The sequence below is a fragment of the Urocampus carinirostris genome, chromosome 4, assembly GCF_059441175.1.
Source record: "Urocampus carinirostris isolate Australia breed hairy pipefish chromosome 4, RoL_Ucar_1.0, whole genome shotgun sequence".
NCBI classification, from domain to species: domain Eukaryota; kingdom Metazoa; phylum Chordata; class Actinopteri; order Syngnathiformes; family Syngnathidae; genus Urocampus; species Urocampus carinirostris.
This window is the reverse complement of record NC_142352.1, coordinates 8139875-8161889: the sequence shown is the minus strand read 5'-3', so window position 1 is coordinate 8161889 and position 22015 is coordinate 8139875. Positions and strand designations below refer to the sequence as shown.

Here is a 22015-nt window from a genome sequence, read left to right as displayed (position 1 = left end):
CCCCACTTAAAACAGCATGGGTTCTGAAGGAGCATCCATTCATACTTGCTACGTAAAGTTGGTTTGTGAGGTAGGAATAAATTTAAATCACTATAAGGGATGCTCCCCATGTTTCTTAATCTATTTAATAAAAACATTATAACAAAGAGCACAAATTATCTCATTTTGCCTGCTTTATTCTGTTGCTTTTTAACAATTCTGCACACTGTGCCACCTTGTTTATTGGCTTTCTGCCAGAGCTGTTTGTTTGCACCTCATCCTTTTCCTGTCTTTACTTTTCTGTACACCCCAGGCGGATCTGCTACCAGGAGGTTTCACAGTGTTTTGGCGTTCTATCCAGCCGCGTTGAGATTCAAGATGTGAGCGGCACCACTTCTGTTGTACGACCCAGTGCAAGCACCCAGGTATTGTAGCTTGCATTATGTTAGTATTATAAGCACATGGGGGCCTACTGCTTAGTTATACTTTTTAAATCTTTTTTAATCGCAGTGGCTGAATCTGTGTTGTCAAACTAACTACTCAAAACATATGTTTTTTTCCTTTTCGGTTAATTATATAAAGGTCCAAGAAATCGATTGACCCTGCAAATATAACATTTGATAGTTACGACAACTTTTGGGGTGCAACAACGAATCGATTAAAATCATTATCAAAAGCATTCGCAACAAATTTCCTCATCGATTCATTGTGTCGTGAATTTATGCAGCATCCGGCTCGTTTATTTAATGCAAATAATTTGTTTTGATCTGGCGACGAACTTGTTGCAGTCAGGTCTGCCAGAATAATCCTAGACCGTATTTTGATGTACAAGGTCATCTTGATCGGAAACAACTACAAAGAAAAACTTTTGGTACAGGCACAGGCAAACCCTATTTTTGAAGTTTGATGCACACAAAAAACAGCATAAATCATTACTCAACAAATGGAAACCATGAACTGTTTGCATGACAAAGTACTTGCATTCTCCTCAGATGTTAGATGTTGTATTTTTTTGCACCGTATAAAAAGTATCATGCATATTTGCAGGTTGACTAATATTTGGATTTTTTATTTTTTTATTGCTGTAGAATATTCTGTTGTTTCGTGGACTATTTTTCTGTCCAAACCTTCAACATTCTAATACAATCTAATAAAATAATCTACAAATTCCATGATTCCAAATAAGATGCAGCTCTGGATTCGTTAGATTTGGCCGCTGTTATGATTTGTAACTAAGCTTTGAAGGGATGAAATGTCCTTATGTGACACAGAAGATCAAAACCTTGTCTTGTTAATGTGCTGTTTTAAAAAATCGAAGCTCAGTTAGTGGCAAAGTAACCACACATTTTTAATTCCATGTACAATTATCTAAATAGACTTGTTGATATTCCAATAAAATCACTCTAGACTCTTGTTTTGGATGCGCTGCTGTAGCTTTAGCGTATCCAATTATGGCCATCCAATTATTTAGAAGCGTGTAAGCTCTTTCGCCAATTTTATCCAGCACTGTTGGGGGTAGCTCTTTTAATTTTTAATTTGAGTTGAATGAATAAATGGAATACAAAACCATTTTAAATCAATATATCGCGCAAGACTCAGTGGCACATCTTGTTCTTAATTTAAACATAACTATAAATTATGATATACCTACTACTAGATACAGATACGGGTTTTTCAGGGCCAATATGGATCATTTGTATTGAGAGGAGGCCGGTAAACGATATTTGGAGTCGATATTCCTTTGCTGTTTAAGCTTTTAAATTGTCAAGTCATTTTTATTTTTCTAGCCCTTATTCACAAAAAGTCTCAAAGGGCTCCACAAACTACTATAGAGAATTTTTTAATAATGCAAAATGAAACAATATTTGCGATGAATTTAAATAAATCTTTCATAGCTCTTTGAAAATGTTCACGGTAGATAAATTTGAACTTCAACTCGACTAACATGACTAATCTTTTACTTAAACCTAAAACAAATTTTACCTTTATTGTTAAATATGTCTTATGCACAACATACAGCACAGATGAAATTACCATCCTCTTCTCTGCATGCGAACATGCAATAGATAAAGCACAATGAAAACAACTAATAGCAGAACAAATAGTTACAAGTTTTCTTTTGCCTTTTTTTTTTTTTTTTTTTTTGGAACAGATAATTATATATTGGTTTCGGGGAAAAAATGTAAAAAAAAAAAAAAGTATAGCCTATAACAGTTTGCAATAATTTGTCTGAAGGAATATATGTGAGAGGGGGTAGAGCAGGTTGAGAGTTCAGAGTCCTGACAGCCAAATGGAAGAAGCTGTCCTTAAGCCTGCTGGTTCTTGCTCTGAGGGAGGGGAGGAGTAAGAGCAAATGAGAGAGTCTCAGCTGTATCCTGGACTTTATAACCAGCCCAAATAAATAACGACGCAGAAACTGATATCCGGCTAATATCCAAATATCGGTGCGGATAATCGGCCCGCACGATTATTTGTCAGCCTCTGCTTACTACACGATCGTTTTTTGTAACAACTAAAATTACCTACAAACCTACTGCTGTGTAAAGTTTGCTGTTTGTTTGCTGGAGAAAATGTTTTAACATAATTTATTAATATTCAATAAGGAATAAAGATCCACTTCTTGTCATTAACAAACCTTCAGAATAATTTTGTTAAATGATCATTATCATGACCTAAATTAGAACTGCTTTCACTGTCACCATTAATTTTTGTTTCTGTTCTTTATTTGACCTTTACCGAGTGACATTTTACACCCCTTTACTCCAGTAAAGTAATAATCAAGTGATTTATTAATATCCAAATGCCTTTACCAACATCGATGAAGCCTACAAAGGATGGTGGGCAAGTTGCTTAAATTATTGACCAGTACTGACTTTTCTTTAAATTGCAGCAATACATATCACGAGTGTTTTATCAATACCATAATAATTAGGGTGTTAATACAAAACGTTAAATCTTTTCTTGATGGGTTGCCAGGAAGATGGGTTCAACTGCTGGAGAGTAGGAAAACAGGAAATAAGGTCACTGGACAAGTGTTTCACGCTGTGCAAAGAAATATAATGAAAAATATAAATATAAAAAGATAGTAGGGCAATGTCCTATGAAGCGTCATCGCCCCTTAAGAGTCATGCCCAAGAGGACAAGGTGCATATGCTACACTTAAACAGGGCATTTTGAAATCTGCATTAGTGCATGGTCTTGATTATGGACATTTATTATGAGCCATGCAATAAAAAATAAAGGTAGTATTCCCCAGTGGTAAATTGTAATCGGAAAAACTTCCTGCAACTGAGAATGTAAGCGACATATTACTAACATCCTTTCCCAACAACTATATGGGGGAGAAGTTTGTCTCAAAAACAAATATATTTGCGATGTACTCAAGAGCTAAAAATTAAATGTCTTGACATATAATGTTTGCATCCTTTTAGTTTAGCGGATGCTGCCAACTCTCCCATGGCACTCGCGCCGACAGAGATTTGAAGCACTCTGTAGGGCTTATTATAATTCTCTTTGTATTAATTTGGGTTTCTGTCCCATCTCATCAATCTGCCTAATTGCAGGCTCTTTCCAGCAGTGTGAGCTCCAGCAAGCTCTTTCCCAGCAGCACTTCTCCCCATGAGACATCTTTTGGCGACGAAGTAGAAGTTCACAGTCTACTTGTTGTGGATCAGCACACCTTTGAAGGTGAGACAGCCAGATGTAACGCTCTGTTTTTTTAACCTCGGCGTTGGCACCTGCATATGGTGCCTCTGTTCTGACGGTAAAGCAATGCACTTTGCCTTAAGAACAACTGAGTTTTAAGGGGTCACACCTCCATGAATTTTCCTCAGCCCCTACTTGATATGAATTCATCTATTATTTTCTCATAAATATCAAAAGTAGTCCATCAATGAATTTGCATTTACTTTCCCTGAAGTTGACGTTATCTTTAACCTGCTTATGATTTCCTACCGTATGTATTTACCACAAAAACAGTCATGCGTTACAACTGAGCACTAGTGTGTATTAGGATAATTGGATGATTTAACATTTTTGCGCCATCTGATTGAACTTTGCTGTTTCCAGCTTGAAGTCAGTTAAGTGCTATCGCACCTTAGCTCTTTTGTTTTATTAAAGCACATTTTGATGTATTCTTCCAAGCCTAGAAATTCAAAAACCTGCATACTCATCTAAATATTTGTAAATAAGGGGTCAAAATAAGGAGGCTGTGTCCAAATGCAAAGTTAATTTATCGTTTGACCATTGAAATAGTCTTTTGAAAGTTTTGATAAGGATGAGAGAATATAGAAAAAAAAATCGAGTTGCAAAATCTTAGACACAAGCATAGTCACATTTATATTTTAATGTATTTGCACTGATATAACTGACATATTGATAAAAATTTAAGCGCATGGTAATTGAGTTCATTATCACTTATAATAATTTTGTCACCAAGCATTGCTCACATCGGCGATTCAAATTGGAATGGTGAAGTCTCTCGCCAGCTCAATTATTGATATTGGTCATGTCAATATGTTTTATTGGTCATATATTTCTGGTTCTGCTTCTGGCAGCCAACAGGGATTAAAAAAACAGCTTCTACGAAATAATTGTATTGTTTTTCACATTCTTGAGTCTTGAACGGAAAACTGGATGTTGCACGTTTAGTTCCACAGACAGATGAGGAGATCATTTCTTCCTCATGCCATGAGGCTCTTTAACTCCACCCAGGGGAGCGAAAGCCCACATTAAACCCCACCCCCACATTTGCATATTACCCTATTTTTTTACAGCGTGTATTTTCCGTAGCACTATTTAAATACTCTATATCAACACAATATATTGGGTATTTTTGTATTCTATATCTTTTATTTTATTATTTTATTTTTCAACACAAGGATACTGCTGGAAGTGTGAATCTCTCTACGGGGATGAAAAAAGTATATCTATAACTATCTCTATCTATCTAGTATGCAATTCATTAAAAGCAAAAAAAGAAAAATTTCAAGTCATCAAGTGTGGGTTTTTTTTTGTTTTTAAATTGCAACTGTGCCAATAAGTAGTGCTTTGTTATCCCAGGCCTAATATGATAAACAAATCTATAACTGTGTAATTGTCGAAACAAAGCAAAAGCCGAAGACAAAAAGACAGGCAGTCGTAACATACTATTGTTGTGCGTTTTTGTTTTGTGTCAGTGCTCCACGCCCATCAGTTCCTCCCTAGTGAATATGCCCTGAGCCTGGTGTCTTGTCGACTGGGAAAAGACCCATCCGTCTACTTCATTGTTGGCACGGCCATGGTCTACCCAGAGGAGGCCGAGCCAAAGCAGGGACGGATAATTGTCTTCCACTACACTGACGGTCAGGATTTTTTTTTTTCATCAAGTCGTTCTTTTCCGAGCACAACCACACCAAACGGAATGTTTTTCTCAGCTATATTTTTGGTCTGCTTATCTTCCTTTTTTCCTTTTTGTTTTTGTCGTACTGCAGTTGGTTTTATTTTCTTCTCACCCACATTATCCTCTTTCTTCATTCCAGGGCACTTCGTCCTACGATGCTCTTGTTCCGCTTTTCACTAAATCATTGCTTATCACTTCTAATCAGATGTGTCCCTAACCCCTACAGCTCCATTTCCATTCATCCTGCATCCTGCAGTGATTTCCCTGCTTTGCTCACAATTCATTTACTTGTTTCTTTTTCTACCCTTTTTTCACACTGTTGTCTTGTTAAGAGCTAGCTTGGGTTTATTCTAAATGAATAACACTGATTGTTGGCATACCCTTTTTATTTTCACTAGGAAAGTTACAAACTGTAGCAGAAAAGGAAGTGAAAGGAGCTGTTTACTCCATGGTTGAGTTCAATGGAAAACTTTTGGCCAGTATCAACAGCACGGTAATAACCGCTTTACTGAAGTTAAGCTACACTTTCAACACCAACCCTATTTAACAAAGCTTTATGCATTTCTGAAGTTGTTTTTCTGGCCCATTCAAACGCGTCTGAACTTCTAAATTCTAAACGAGGCAAGCACTTCTTCAGTACCTCTCTATTAAAGAAGAGAAAACCTCATGTGGTACCAGAATAAACCTAAAAACGGTTTACTAAATGGAACAGAGAAGTTGTGTTATGCTCTTGGGTAGTGTAAGCCAAAAGTGAGCAGCATGAGGCTCGCCACAATTGCTGCTCGCCTTCATTCGTTTTATAGCCGTAGCAAGGCACGAGGGCAGTGGCAAAAAGTGAAAATTATTTCTCCAATGTGAATAATGCTTAGATAACTGTGTGCTAGTGACTGCCCTAATCATGAAATGCCATGCAAATGCATTGTGCCATTGCTGTCATAATTTCTTATTGGACTATGCTGCTTCAACCCATGACGAGTGTAAATGAAAAATCATTCAGTTTTATGAGTTGTCAGATTAAAATCACCAGTAACTCAACCCCAAACTAAAAGCATTGCTACCATTTATTGGACAAAAAAATGAGTTTATGTATGTGGGCATACATTTGCCTGTGTTTCTAATGAGGAAGTGGTCAATACATATGGGGACTTTTTCAATAAAGCATTATTAGTGCAATTATTAAGATTGGTACATAACAATAAACTCATGATAATAATTAAGTGATGAGGCTCATAATTCCGATGTGACTATTGTAAACATTACACGCATATTAACAATAGGATACATTGTGGTCGTCTGATTAGTTTGCCATCATGTTTACTTCATCAATAATCAAATTCCAACAGAGGCAGTCCAGTTGTTACATTTGCAATATTCTTACTGGTATAAGTGCATGTCAACTGAAGTAGTATGTCAGGGGAAGTGTCTCTTCAGTCATTTCAAAGTCTCTGGTTCTAAATAGTTTTATCTGGTATTGATTATTCAGTGTGAAAGAATCCAATCCCATGCTCTTGGCCTGTCTTGCCCCCACCATATTCATGATGAGCTATAGGACTGTTAAAAAGATCCATGCCCACAAAACACATTAAGATCAGAAAAAATAATCTAGAAGCTTTACAGACTTAATTCATCTAACTGCATACTGAGCATCCAATAAAACTGAGTTGGCATTCCGCCAGACGAGGTGCTTAACAATATTGTGCATATAGGGCAATTATAGAATGTCATATACAGACTTACTTCATACAACTGTGTACTGAAAATCCAATAACTGACTTTGCATTCTGTCTGACTAGAGCAATTATAGCGTGCCATAAATATGGTTATGAGTCCATCCAGCCTGATATTTATTTAGCTTTGATAAGATGCAGAAAAACTAAAATGATAGGGAGGATTAAAAATTAGCTGGTTTTCCTCTTTTCTCTCATGCTCTGTGAAGTGCAATATCCAAAATGATTGCAAGCACCGCTTGCATTTTCAACAACACAATTAACTACAAGCCCAGCCTCGCTTCTAAACAGACATACTTTTCTTCGCCTTCTTCGTGCATTTCAGGTTCGTCTGTATGAGTGGACTGCTGAAAAAGAGCTTCGGACCGAGTGTAGCCACTACAACAACATCATGGCTCTCTACCTGAAAACCAAAGGGGATTTTATCTTAGTTGGAGACCTGATGAGGTCTGTCTTGTTACTGGCATACAAAGCCATGGAGGGCAACTTTGAGGAGGTACTATAACACTTTAAACTGCTTTTAACAGTTGTATTTTTTTTACTTGTCGGTTTGCCCAGGTAAAATAATTTTGTATGAGCCACACACGAAGTTCACTCTTAAAAGGATGAGCAAAGAGTAGTACATACAATGCAAATAGAAATTCTAATGTAATGAATACAGTACAACTATTTTTAATTTGTATTAATCCTTGTAATAGAGCTAATCTTTTACGACAGACGCTGCCCTACTTACAAACGAGATACGTTCCGGACGATCGTTCGTAATTTGAATTTGTTCGTAAGTTGCTATATTTTGTATGGAATGTATGTTTAAGGTTTACATAGGTACGTTCCAGGCTTGTATAAGTAACCTGGATTGTTTTGTACTAAAAATAAACATTTGATAAAATGATATGCTCTATAAAGATTAATAAAGTTAACTTTAACTTACTTTTAGATGATGAGCTTCAAAAGTTAGACAACCTCCTCCTCCAAAGTAGAAAGTGGCTGAAAAAAAGCGATCCAACCATTTTTTTCAACCGCATCGAGCTTTGTTATTCCACTTTCATTTCAAATGGAACGGCTCTCCTCTTCTTTACACTTTACACCAACCATATTGAATGGATGCACGAGATATTAAACAATAAAAATGTCAAAGTTCTCTGAGCGCTGGAGATACATTTTATTACGTTTGCACACGAACTAGGAAGAAGAAGCCGAATTTCTTCTTCAGGGTGGATGCTGGGTGAGCTCTCACAGCGCCACACGCCGGTAGTGGCTGAAAGAAGTACTACAGTACTGTCATGTACTCTGACAAAGGTGCACACAATACAAAATCTAACATACAGCAATGTCAGTCTATTTTTCGACATCCTGAAGAAAAGGTTCAGGCCTACCGTTTTCCGTAACTCGAATGTTCGTAAGTAGGGAACGTCTGTATAACAACTATCGATAGTTGAATTTTAGCTCCATACATTTATATGCATAATGATTTTCATTTTTTGTTTGAGGGGTGTTTTACTTTTGGGGTCAATATTACCCAACTTTCATGTGGTTGATTGCTGCTTTGATCTACAATCGTAAAGTTTCAATCACTCATTCATAATATGTACCGCTTCCTATAAATTGGCTATGTTCTCATGTTTATTGACGCATTTGGAGCCACTTACGGCTATAGAGTACCTAAACACATTTTAAATTAAGTGGGCTGGGTTTTTAAATGTAAATTGAAAATGAAACAAAATGAACCGTTTTTGCCTTGCCAATTCCCATTTTTCGAATGGAAATGTAGACGTATTGGACTTTAAAGGTAACACATTATAATAAAACAATATATGAAGGGCTTCTGCAAAAGACTTCACTTTTTTGCATTTAACTCCCCAAATAATTTCAAAACACAGTGTTATATGTGTATCGGGGCTCCACTCCTTATAGTGTCTTTTGGGCGCACATCCCTCTCCAGGCCAGTTCTTGGGTAGTGGTTTGCTCCCCCACATAAGAGTACTGGTTTCTATGGTTACCAATAGCAGGCGAAACCTCATGATGCGACTCTGATCGACCCGTATCTTCAGAGATGAGCCTGATCTCGGCATTGACTGGAAGCGGAGTGCGACAATACTCATGTTTGATCCTAATTCACTGAGAAAAAAATACTTTGATCTAAAATTTTGAGTGTCTCATCGTACGATCATTGCATCACTTGTGGCCTTCATATTTTGTCGAAAAAGCAACTTTGTGGCGATGACCGATTAAAGGCTCAAAGGCTCTTTGTCCGGTTAAAGAAAAATAAATAAATGAATTGTAATAGGTTACACAAATAAATAACTAAATAAAATAGTTACCCATGTAGATATTTCAAATATTGACAGAGTTATAGGAATTTTAATACTGTCATGTTGATTTCCGTCGTTTTTCGATAAAACCTCATTTATGCTTCGATAGAGAAGTTTCACAAACAACTTAGTTTTAAACACTTAAGAATGCAATTTAATGTTTGGGTTTCTGTTAATAAGGGTTTTAATCAGAATATGTAAGAGAGATACAAATCTCAAAATTCACCTTTTTAACAACCTGGTCAAATTTGGTCAAGTAACGTAAATGGTCGTTATAATAGGTAACCATAAGCCTTTTATGAGACTGAGCCATTATAAACTAAACCAAGTGTCGTGACATCTACACACTTTTTTTTGTCAAGGTATGTGTTATATATTGGTGTTGTTCTTCACACATCTTGCCTTTATTATTTTGAGTATTGCATTTGCACCTAACTAAAGATTGCAATTCACCCATGGCCAGACATTGATGTCACATTGTTCATAGATTGCTCGTGACTTCAATCCCAACTGGATGAGTGCAGTCGAAATCCTGGATGATGACAACTTCCTTGGGGCAGAGAATGCCTTTAATCTGTTTGTTTGCCAGAAAGACAGGTGAGAAGCTCATTAGAGGATCTTTATTTTCCTTTTTTTAATCTGCTTTTTGAATCATGTTCTTTATAAGAACCTAAAATACTTGAAAATGCTTGAATTTGAATGTTGTGTTTTCAAAGATTTAAAACTGCTTGAATTTTGGGTGAAGCACTTGTTAAGCTTAAAATAGTTGCCATGATACTCAATAAATCCTGTTTAATAATGACACCAACACTGCTCTATGGTGGCTTTGCTTTGCCATTGCGTATATTCTTCCCCCGTGATTAACGACAGCTGGCATTACTTTGTACGGCATTGTCCTATGAAGCGGCATCGCCTGCTTCAGGTTGCGCCCAAGAGGACAGGTGCATGTTTCACCTAAACAGGGCACAATAAATGTGTTTTATTGCAAGGATCGCACATCAAATATGGACATTTATAATAGGCCATGCAAAAAAATAAGTTGGTGTTTCCAAGTGTTCGATGATAATGGGAAGAACCTCCTGCAACTGAAAATGTAAGCTACATATTACTCTCATTACCTTTTATAGGGAGAGATTTCTCTCAAAAACCAATACATTCGCGTTTTGCCCAAGATCTTAAAATGATATGTCTTGATAAATACACGGGCAAAACTAAAAATTACATATGTAAATCGCAGATATATTTGTGGCTTTGCAAATGTCACAATTCGCACAGGATTTTTTTCTTTTAATGGTACTGGAGAAATTAAAAAACCTCTCAGATAGGATGCAATGTGTTAAATATGGTGAAATGACATCTGAGCCCTTTAGTGTTACCTGTGGTGTTCTGCAGGGTTCAGTACTTGGCCCCCTTCTTTTCAGCATTTACATGCTTCCATTAGGTGATATTATTCGCAAGTATAATATCACTTTCCATTGCTATACAGATGGCACTCAACTATATCTTCCGATGGAGGAATCTGCCACACTAAACTGGAAATTTGGAGGCCTGCCTCACTGAGATAAAAGAATGGATGTCACTCAACCTCTTGCGCCTTAACTCTGAAAAGACCGAAATGTTAGTTATTGGTCCATCTAAATGCCTTGACTTGTTCTCAAAAACTGCTCTGAACATTGACAAATGTAATATCATCCAGAAGTTCAAGCAAGAAAATGAATTTGTCACGAGTTTAACACGATGTAGCCAATATGATTATTTTATGAAGAACGAACTGACTGGTGCCGCCGCTTGTTATCCACTTAATACATCAGGTCGAGCACTCAATCTTATTGACCTTTATTTCTGTATCACATCGCTTGCTGAAGCAAACTCTACCACTTCTCTCCTGGTTATCCATTCTTGCTGCTATTTTCTGACCTTTGCAAAAGCTTCTCATATCTTTTGTCCTCTTGTTTTTCTTCATATGAATCGATCACCTCGGCACAATATACTTTATTGCTTTTGATGTTTCTCTCCATCATCTTCATTATAATTCTCTGTTGCCTTGCCCCCCTCCAACATGTCTGACCTATAAACAATGATATTATGACGAGCCATTTTATTTTCTGCCAGTGCGGCCACCACAGACGAGGAGCGCCAGCACCTGCAGGAAGTAGGACTCTTCCACCTTGGAGAATTTGTTAACGTCTTCTGCCATGGCTCACTGGTGTTGCAGAATTTAGGAGAAAGTTCCACACCCACCCAAGGCTCTGTGCTGTTTGGCACAGTCAATGGCATGATAGGTAGGTACAGATACACAAATATTATCTTGGCTCAACTTTACGTTTTTTTATGTGCTTGTGGGCAAACTTTGGCAGATTTTTATATTTGAACGCTTGAAATTTTGTGTTTTCAAGGCTTGAAAAGTGCTTGATTTTTTTTGGTTGAAGTGTTTGAAATTGCTGCCATGTTTCACAATAAGTCTGCTTAAAAATCACAATGACACAATTGGGAGTGTCTTTGCTTTGCCATTGTGTTTCTCCTTCCGTTATAATTAACGCCAGCTAACATTAGTTTGTACAATATTGTCCTGTGAAGCGTCACTGCCCCCTACCCAACGTGCTTAAGAGGACAGGTGCATGCTACAGTTAAACAGGGAGCTATGTATTGTGTATTTGTGAAAAAATAACGTCTTGATTATGGACATGTCTTATGGGCAATGCAAAAAATTAAGGTATGTGCTAAAAACCAAAGATATTAAGTCGTAATGGGAAGAACTCCCAGGACCTGAAAATTTAAGCTTCATATTACCCTTATTTTTCTCTACACCTTTAAAGAGAGATTTATCTAAACAAAGTTTACACACGTATTGTTCAGATCCACAAATATATTTGCAGTTTACTCAAGATCTAAAAAAATATCCTTATATCTATACACACGCAAGATTCAAAATCGAATATGTAAATTGCAGATATATTAATGAATCTGATTTGCACCGAATTTGTTTTTTTTTTCTAAAAAAGCTTTAATTTAAGCACGAAAAATCTGTACAAACTGTTTTCAAATCATTCCTTCTTTGAGGCTGTTGTCGCCCTGCATGTGGTCTCATTTATCATCTTCATCACATTTTCTTAAATAACCTCTAAACAATGGCAATTACACTTTTGAACATGTGCATTTTAGGGCCCCCTGGTGTGTTGGTAAGCAGATGTAAAATGAACCTTTCGACTTTTCACCAGCTTGTTTTTTCCCCTCCTCACACTACGTCTCTAAGGAGGGTTTACCCGGAAATGAGAACCGTCTCTGAACACTTGAGTAAAAACGCTGCCATTATGAAAAGAAAAATCACCCTGGTGGCTTTATCGTCCCTGGAAACTGTTGATAGTGTGATCTATCGGATGGACCTAGGAAAAAGGCGAAAGCCAGCAAGTTCACACAAACTGAAATAAACTTGATTGTTTTTCTTAGAAATCGACAAAATGATGTAGACATGAATGAATTAAATCGAAAGGTACAAATGCAACTCCGATGAGTCCTGTACAACCGCCAGAGGTGGTGCTTTAAGCAATGAATTGACTTTATCATGCGCAGTCTGAGAAATGCATACCAAAAGTTAATCATTCATTCATCACACCTTTGGCCCATCACAGATACGTTTCATTTAGAAGCTTCTCGCAGGAACTCAAAAGAAGCGAAACCATGCCCTGGCGGCCGTACGGGACTCAAAGAACTGTAGTTGCCATTGCAACTTTCGTTTTATTTCGTCCTTCCTGACCGCCAGAGGCCGTGCATTAAGCACTCAATGACTTATATCAGCGTAGTCACGAGGAACTCCAGTAACAAAAAATAATTGAGAAACCTCACGCCAAGTAGTGTAGGAGAGGCCACAGAATTGTTGTAGAACCTGCCAAAAGTGCTTGACATACAGATGGCTTTCGGGGACACACACACTAGGACAGCCCTGGCCCAATGGCAACATACCTTCAAAGATGGTATGCTCACAGATGGCATAATACCGGCTAACAGTCCCCATAAAACCATCGGGGCAAGCACCACTCAGACAAAACAAACTCTAGACAAGTGGTCATAATAAACAAAAACAGACCATACCAACGAAATCTAGCTGACATCAACCCAACCCACCTGCAACCAGCCAACCACTGAGGCAAGAGATGCTCTCTAGTGGCTTCGCTTTGCCATTACATTTATTTTTCCCTGGTGTTTAAATGCACCTGGCATTAGTTTGTATGGCATGGTCCTATGAAGCATCATCACCCCCTATGGGTTGCGCCAAAGACAACAGGTACATGCTGCACCTAAACAAGGCACAATGAAATGTGTATTAGTGCCAGGATTACAAAAACAGTATGGACATTATGGGCCATGCAAGGAAATTAAATAGCGTATCCCAGCGGTAAATGAAAAAAACTTCCTGCAACTGAAAACGTGAGCTACACACAACTGTTTTTAAGATTCGTCTCAAAAACGATTACATTTGCGATTTACTCAAGACCTAAAAATCATGTCTTGATAAATGCACACGCAAGATTATGAAACGCATTTAGTAAATCAGATATATTTTTGGCTCTGCAAAATACATGATTCACACCAGATTTATTTGAAATGGTAGACATTGGAGAAATTGGACAATTGGTTTTGAAAGTCATTTTGAAATGCTTTAATTTGGCCATGAAAAAGGTGTAGAAACCCGGTATATTGCAGTGAGGAGAGGAGCACATGCAGCACACTCTTAGACGCGCAACTGTAAAATATAACAGGAAATCACAATGAATAATTAAATGTTGTGAAATATTGTAACTTTTCACTCTGTTTAAAGTAGTCCCAGCATACAAGCATGAAACTTGCATTACGAGAAACGCCGTCCATCTAATGATCCTTTAATTTATTTATCATATGATGTTTTGAGTTCTATTACATAGCCACTTGTGACAAGGTCTTTCCCTCCTTGGATGAAAAGTCTTCATATTTTTTTGATACTTTGTGAGACTTTTAAGCGAGTCCTTGAGATACCCTTTTCCTTCGTCTTGAATTTGTGCTTTAGGACTGGTGACCTCCCTGTCCGAGGGATGGTACAGCCTTCTTCTGGACCTTCAGAACCGTCTCAACAAAGTCATCAAGAGTGTTGGAAAAATTGAACACAGCTTATATCCTTTTTGCATGAATGTTTGTCCTCCGTTACACTAAAGGTTGCAGTACAACAACAGCATACAGGTCAGGAAACTCAACTCTAGATGACATGTCAAGTCATGTTTATTTGTAGAGTTATTGTTTAACTCAAATAGGGTTTCCGTGGATCTTTAAAGTCTTAAAAGGTTTTCAATTCATTATTATTTAAAAAAAAAAAAAAGGCCTTACTTAGCATTAAAATGTCTTGAATACAATTTTCAAAATTCTTAAAAAATGTGAACACAATAAGAATTGTATTTGTTTTAACTAAAAATATTTATGATACAAATGTTAAATAAATGTAGCAGAAGAATTCTTTGGCATTAGTAGTTATCTGCCATTTTTGGCTGAGGGTCCATGATGTACTATAATTTTTTTTCCCATGTTTTTTATAGGTGAAGCTACATCTCTTGTTGGTGATAGGAATGAGTGGAGATGTGTTGTAAAAGGAAATTGGGATGTTTAGACGTGTTCTAAGTGATGGGCAGGGCACCTGTATGATGCAGCAGGGGTAAACCAGTGAAAGGTGTCGGGCCCTGAGTGTGTTGTGTCACCCTGACCCAAGTGACATGGGCGCTTTCTTGTGTCCCGTTTCATCTGGAGGGACGAAAGCATTACCAACTTGCGTGCAGGGGTGTTCACCTTGTTTGGGCGTTTGGGCATTTGGGTTGGCCATGGTCCAATCATTTTGTGTGTGTGTAGGTCAAGAAATTTGCTAACATTTTTTATTTTTTGGGTATGTCATTGATTCTTAATAAAGAACAAACTTCTATTTTTGACAAGGGAATATATCAATGGGAATTTGACCTATACATACTAGATGAGGCTCATTGATAATTTTTTTTTCATCCTTTTTAGAGTCTCAAAACAGCAATATTATTAATCAAAGCTCTGATGGCAATTTAGCAAGCATTCCTAATTGGCATAGCTCTAGAGTGAATCAATAGTGATTCGATTTGAACTTTCAAACGCCTTCCCTCGATTTCACAACTTTCGCTTTTTAAATGGTGAATCAATCAAATTACTTGGATTTATTCCTCAGCTCTGTTTAACTGAGGAAAATTAATTTGTCATACGGCAGGAAGAGCCAACTTAAATCTAAAAAGGAGCTTGATTTGTTCCCTAAGAATGCTCTTTAGTCCAAGCAACTACCTTGTATTGATTGCCCTTGACGTCAACCCACCTGGAGGTCTTTCCACACCGAGCGAAAGACCGATCAGGCCACAGGATTTATTGACGGCGATCTGATTGAGAGTTTCCTCGATCTGGGCAGAGCCAAGATGCAGGAGGTTGTCAGCACGCTGCAGGTAGGCCAAATAACCTTCAAGAGATATTCGTTTGAGGGCAGACATCCCAAAATATTATTTTGAGATCTTTTCCAGAGGACAGACTTAATCTCCTGTTTCTTTTCCCTGTTCTGATACCCTAAAAAATAGTTTTTAAATATTGAAAGGAATAATGAGCCAGTGATGTTAGAGCAGCTTATGAAAGTGTTCTTCACAAGTGTCCAATCCCATTGATGTCAAGTCACCTCTGTGCTCCATATGCCAAAAGGCAGGGGCCTCAAAGCCACGGCCCGCAGGCCATTAGTTTAGGCTCCGCCTCAATATGAATGTTTAATATTAGTGCAGTGCAGCCCGTGCGAGTTTGATTTGGATGTTACCTCCGTGCCATTTGTTTAGGCAGGGCTCGAAGTTTGGAGCAATTCACTCCCGATTGCAGGCGACAGTGCATACAGGATGAAAAGTACGAACATTAGCTTGCAAAACACGACACTTCCATCCGCGGCGAGCTTTACACGCGGCGTTTGAAAGTCTGTGTACTTGGCTGCCAGTTCTTATTGAAAATGAGAGACAGAGAGAGACTAGTGAGTGTGAGAGGGAGAGAGAATGAGTGAGAGACTAGGGAGAGACACAGTGAGAGTGAGAAGAGAGCAACGGGAGTTGAGAAACAGAGAGGCACGTTGAGAGACTGAAAGAAACGGAGAGCAATGCGAGTTGAGAGACTGAAACAGAGAGAGCAGTGGGAGTTGAGAAACAGAGGCACGTTGAGACTGAAAGAAACAGAGAGAGCAATGCGAGTTGAGAAACAGAGAGGCACGTTGAGAGACTGAAAGGAACAGAGCAATGCGAGTTTAAAAAAAAAAGGCGGGAGAGAAACAGGCAAGTTGAGAGACAGACAGAAAAAGAGACAGACTGAGAGACTGAAAGAAATGGACAGACTGACAAAATGAATAGAGACAGAGAGAAAGACTGAGAGAAGATGGGAGAAACAGAAAGAGACAGAGAGATATGTTCAGAGAGACAAGACTGAGAAAGTGCAGGGAGTAGGAGAGACAGAAAAAGACAAAGCGATGGAAAGACTGACAGACTGAGAGACAGAAAGAAACGGACAGACTGACAAAGATGAATAGAGAGAGAGAGAAAGAGAGAGACACACAGGGAGACTGAGAGAAGATGCAGGGATCAGAATTTTCCGCGGATCCGCGGATTTCCGCTGTTTTTGAACCCCAAAGGTCATTCCCGTAAATCGTCTAAATTCGATGAGAAAATATTTTGGGGGGGTGAGGTATGATACGTGACTGTTTCATCACCCCAAGTTAGCATTTAGACCATTGGTCGATAGGTTAGCTGATAACCAATCAGCGGAGCTTTTGTTCAGAGCATTGGCTTTCTCAAACATGGCGCTCCTTCCGGTCTTTTCAAACGGTGAAATGAGTGTTTGAAAAAGTAAATATGAAAATACTAAGAAAAGAAGACGAGGCTTTTGTCTCCGAGATTGATAAAGGAATCGAGAATAAATTAAAGTGGTCATGGCTGGAGAAGACTGTCACAGTAAACGTTAAAATCGGCGCAAAGATCGAGGAAGTTACCGAAACTTTGAGCCAGTTCATCGCAAAGTGTGATGTTCCAGGGAAAGCAAAGTGTCTATACTGTGTCGATCTGATCAATTATGGTACGCGAGGTTGTGTGGCACTGCTCGATCATGCTAAAATGAACAAGCACAAAGCAAAAATAGCTTGCCGGCGATCAAATTATGCACTCGGATCCGCATTTAAAATCGGCAGCCACCGGTTCAACATTATTGGCCGTTTCAAATCCTTCCACTTCAAATACTAGCAGCAGTCAACCACTGGTTCCCCTGTGTGACAGAAAATCCCAATCTGAGGTATTTATAAATCTATTTATTTATGAAATGATTTTATCTTTTGTGTTTATACAATATTTAGAACAGGATAAACAAAATTTAAAATTTGTTATAATTATGATTAAAATAGATTATTTTGTATCATCATGATCATGTTCAATATTACAAATGCTTTTAATGTCAATATATTATTATTTTTTTAATTTATATATATATATATATATATACCAGCTCAGTAGCCTAGATGGTAAGGCGCCCGCTTTGAGACTGGGAGGTTCGGGTTCGCGCCCCGGCCGAGTCATTCCTAAGACTTAAAAAGTGGTCGGCGGCGCCCTCTCTTGGCTGCGGCTGCATCGGGTCAGATGCAATCGACATTTCGTTCTGTGTACATTGTTACACAGAATGACAATACAAGGAAATTATTATTATTATTATTATTATTATATGTATGTATATATATATATATATATATATAATACATGGTTTCTGTTTTGTTGGATTTAATTCATTCTAGTGCAATTTTCACATAGCAAATAAGATAAATGCTGTTGACTTCAGGGGGGCTTCGCCCCCCTGAGCCCCCCCCGGGCTCCGTCCTGGACCCTGGCTATTTCAGCTGAAAATGAAAATCTCCATTCTGATCCCTGAAGATGGGAGAGACAGAGAGACCGAGAAAGTGCAACGCGGGTCAATAAAAAAATACAGGCAGACTGAGAGACAAAAATATTTAGGGGGGGTGAGAGAGAGGCATAGAGACAGGAGAGACTGAGAGACAGAGACACAGACACACTGACTAAGACCGAGAGACACACAGGGAGATGGAGAGAAGGAGGGTGAGATAGATGTACAGAAAGACGGCAAGACTGAGAAAGTGCAGCGCGGGTTAAGAAAGAAAGACAGCGAGTAGGAGAGACCGAAAGACTGACAGACAGACTGAGAGACAGAAAGACTAAGAGTAGGGGGGGTGAGAGAGGCAGAGAGAGACGGAAGAGACTGAGAAAAAGACCCGGAGAGACAGAAACACAGACTGACAAAGACTGCGAGAGACACACACAGGGAGATGGAGAAAAGGAGGGAGAGACAATGAGACGAGACAGCAAGACCGAGAAAGTGCAACGTGGGTTAAGAAAGAAAGACAGCGAGTAGGAGAGACAGAAAAAGACCCGAGAGAGACTGAGAGTAAGACTGACAGACAGACTGGGAGACATAAAGACTGAGGGCGGGGGGATGTGGAGCCTGAGAGACGCTGCTTTCTGTAATATTTCCTCGATTCCATCTGGGCAGGTTTGAATGGATTGGCTACTTCCCAAGTAAAAATTTGCCTCACGTATTTAATATCAATTCCTGGCTCGAATCGATGAAGCAAAGCCGGCTCGCCTTTGGCCTTCTGCATGCTATTTTGTTAATGCCATAACCGGCGCCACGGACCCGCGTCTCACGTATGACGCCCGGCTATTTGATGTGATTCCATTCCAGATCGATGACGGCAGCGGCATGAAGCGTGAAGCCACGGTGGACGAGGTCATTAAGATTGTCGAAGAGCTGACCAGGATCCACTAGCATTTCTCATCCTGTGGACACGGAGAAAGACAGAAAATATGTTTGGCCCTTGCAGATATGTAAATAGTTATACAGGGCCGGAGTGCTTGAAGTATGCTGAACTCCTTATTCAAAAAAGATGCTCCCGGTCAAGCGTCGCATTCGAGGAAACGACTATTCCAAGGTCACACAATGATTAATCGTTCTGAGTCAGAGGCTTTGTCGAATTTCCCTCGCCCTCAAGGTTGTTAAAGAGCACATTTATGACTGTCACGATCAGGTTAGTGAGTCGTCTTCATGCCGCCATTTGAAATGTTTGTTTTTCACATCCAAGAATAGTTCCATTGAAATTTGAATGACAACAAAATAGGTTTATAGATATTTTGTCTTTGTGATTTTTTTTTGCCCTTTATTGTAATAAACATCGCTTTAGTATTGTAGTCTCTGTGTCCAGAAGTCTTTACCGATTTCCAGTGTCGTACATCTTTCTGCAGGGTTGGGTAGGGTTACTTTAACTGGATTACTTTCAATTACTTTTGGATGACTCCAATACCAAATATGCTAATAAAAGACAAAAACTAAATATGAAAAAAATGATGACTCACAACACGTGGTAAGCTTTCTCTCCTGGCTTTGATCTCTTTGATCTCCGGCAAAACGAACATCAAATGCGACAGAAACAAAATGAAAATAAATCCAAACAGCTTGCCAACATCATTTTTGCCCTTCCATGTGTTCCGTTACTCCCCAAGCCTGCACAAAATGTAGTCATGTTATTCATATTTAGTTTCTTTTGTCTTTTGAGACTGGGAGGTCGGTGGTTCGCGCCCCGGCCGAGTCATTCCTAAGACTTAAAAAGTGGTCGGCGGCGCCCTCTGTTGGCTGCGGCTGCATCGGCTCGCTACAACGGGTCAGGTGCAATCGACATTTCGTTCTGTGTACATTGTTACACAGAATGACAATACAAGGAAATTATTATTATTATATTATTATTATATTCGGTAATGGAGTAGTCCAAAAGTAATTGAAAGTAATCAAGTTAAAGTAACCCTACCCAACCCTGCCTTTCTGTCATTTTAATAAAGAAAAAAAAGATTGGAAATTTCACGTCACTCTTTTAAAGGTGGTGTGCGTAACTTGATATTTTGTTACTCTCTGCCTCCATCACCTGGCTTAAAGTCATGACCGCAGCCTCAAGTACTCAATCAAGCTCGATTACTAATAAATTCCCCCCTTTTTTTTTTATCTTCTTATGGGGTTTTTGTTGACTTTATTTGAATTTCTTTGACCATTTTTCAGGCTACACTAACAAAAAAAACCCAGGAACGGGCTTGAAATAACGCTCCACTGCTTTTCCTGCTTCCTAATAGATAGATACTTTATTCATCCCCGAAGGGAAATTCACATTTCCAGCAGCATCCCTGAGCTGAGAACAGTACAATAATAAAGCCAAAAGAATACAATATACAAATACCCAGTGTGACGTGCAAATGCCCACTGTAGCGTGTTATATAGAGTAAATAGTGCTACACAGAATACATATTGCAGTAAGATTCAGTAATATCCAATGTAGGTGGTGTGGTTTAATGTGGGCCTTTACTCTGCCGGGTGGAGTTAAAGAGCCTCATGGCATGAGGAAGAAAAGATCTCTTCAGTCTGTCCGTAGTACAAGACAGTGACAGCAGTCTGTCGCTATGATGCAAGTCCCAGAACAGCGGTGCCAAAAGTAAGATAATAGCAGTAAGGCACAGTTAAAAAAATATATAAAGGCTGTTTGAACTCAGTCGGGCTTTGTCTACACATACTTATTAGACAAAATAGCTACTCTGCCTCCATCTCCTGGCTTAAAGTCATGACCGCAGCCTCAAGTGCTCAATTAAGCTCAAGTACTAATAAACTCCCCCATTTTTTATCTTCTTATGGGGTTTTGGTTGGTGTTCGGACTTTATTTGAATTTCTTTTACCATTTTCAGGCTACACCAACACAAAAAACCCAGGGACGAGCTTGAAATGACACTCCACTGCTTTTCCTGCTTCCTAATGTGATGCAAGTCCCAGAACAGCGGTGCTAAAAGTAAGATAATAGCAGATAGGCACAGTTAAAAAAATATATAAAGGCTCTTTGAACTCAGTCGGGCGTTGTTTACACATACTTATTAGACAAAATATCTTACTTTTAGGCCTTAAACAACGCACCACACTTCTTTCAATAGCAACAAATAGAGGTTGCTTCTATGTTTGATGGGATTCTTACGCATTCCTGGAAGCCTTTTGAGTGATGGATTTTGTCAGGTCTGCTATGGACAGAAATTTTAAACACATGGCCCGCTGGGCGGATCCGGCCCGTCGGATGATTAATTCTGGCCCCGCCGTGTATTTCGGAATGCATCAGAAAACAGGCGAGTTTTGTTGGTCATTTCTTTTAAAAGTTATATGATTTTTTAAATACAAAGACCCCTGCTTCGGTTATTGCTGGTTTACCGCTTCACATATTTTCCTCGTGCACTGTGTTCTGCATTCTGATTGGCTAAACAGAGGAAGATGCTTTCTATCGCCAACAAAGTTGAACCTCTCCACAGGCTGATTCTGCTCAGGAGTCACATACTGGTCTTTGGTGCTCCCTGGCCTTCTTCTTAAAAATGTTTGATTTCAGTAGGACAGAACCGACAGGTAAATGCAGTTTTCCATAATGACCACACAAGGATGGCATGTAAAGTGAAATAGATCTGGCCTTAACTTATAGTCGTGAGACAAAAACACCAAAA

At 38.8% G+C, this 22015-nt stretch overlaps 1 protein-coding gene across 1 annotated transcript in view; it reads left to right on the top strand.

The window, feature by feature from the left end:
* Positions 1-19690, top strand: part of ddb1 (damage-specific DNA binding protein 1) — a 47326-nt gene extending 27636 nt beyond the window's left edge. The window contains exons 18-27 of the mRNA XM_088333570.1: positions 293-404; positions 3543-3666; positions 5157-5321; positions 5758-5852; positions 7412-7582; positions 9886-9995; positions 11511-11680; positions 14440-14542; positions 15748-15871; positions 19188-19690. Coding sequence (XP_088189696.1) covers positions 293-404; positions 3543-3666; positions 5157-5321; positions 5758-5852; positions 7412-7582; positions 9886-9995; positions 11511-11680; positions 14440-14542; positions 15748-15871; positions 19188-19271 — 1258 coding nt within the window. The 3' untranslated portion in view covers positions 19272-19690. The remainder of the gene's footprint in view (positions 1-292; positions 405-3542; positions 3667-5156; positions 5322-5757; positions 5853-7411; positions 7583-9885; positions 9996-11510; positions 11681-14439; positions 14543-15747; positions 15872-19187) is intronic.
* The last annotated feature ends 2325 nt before the right edge of the window (positions 19691-22015 follow it).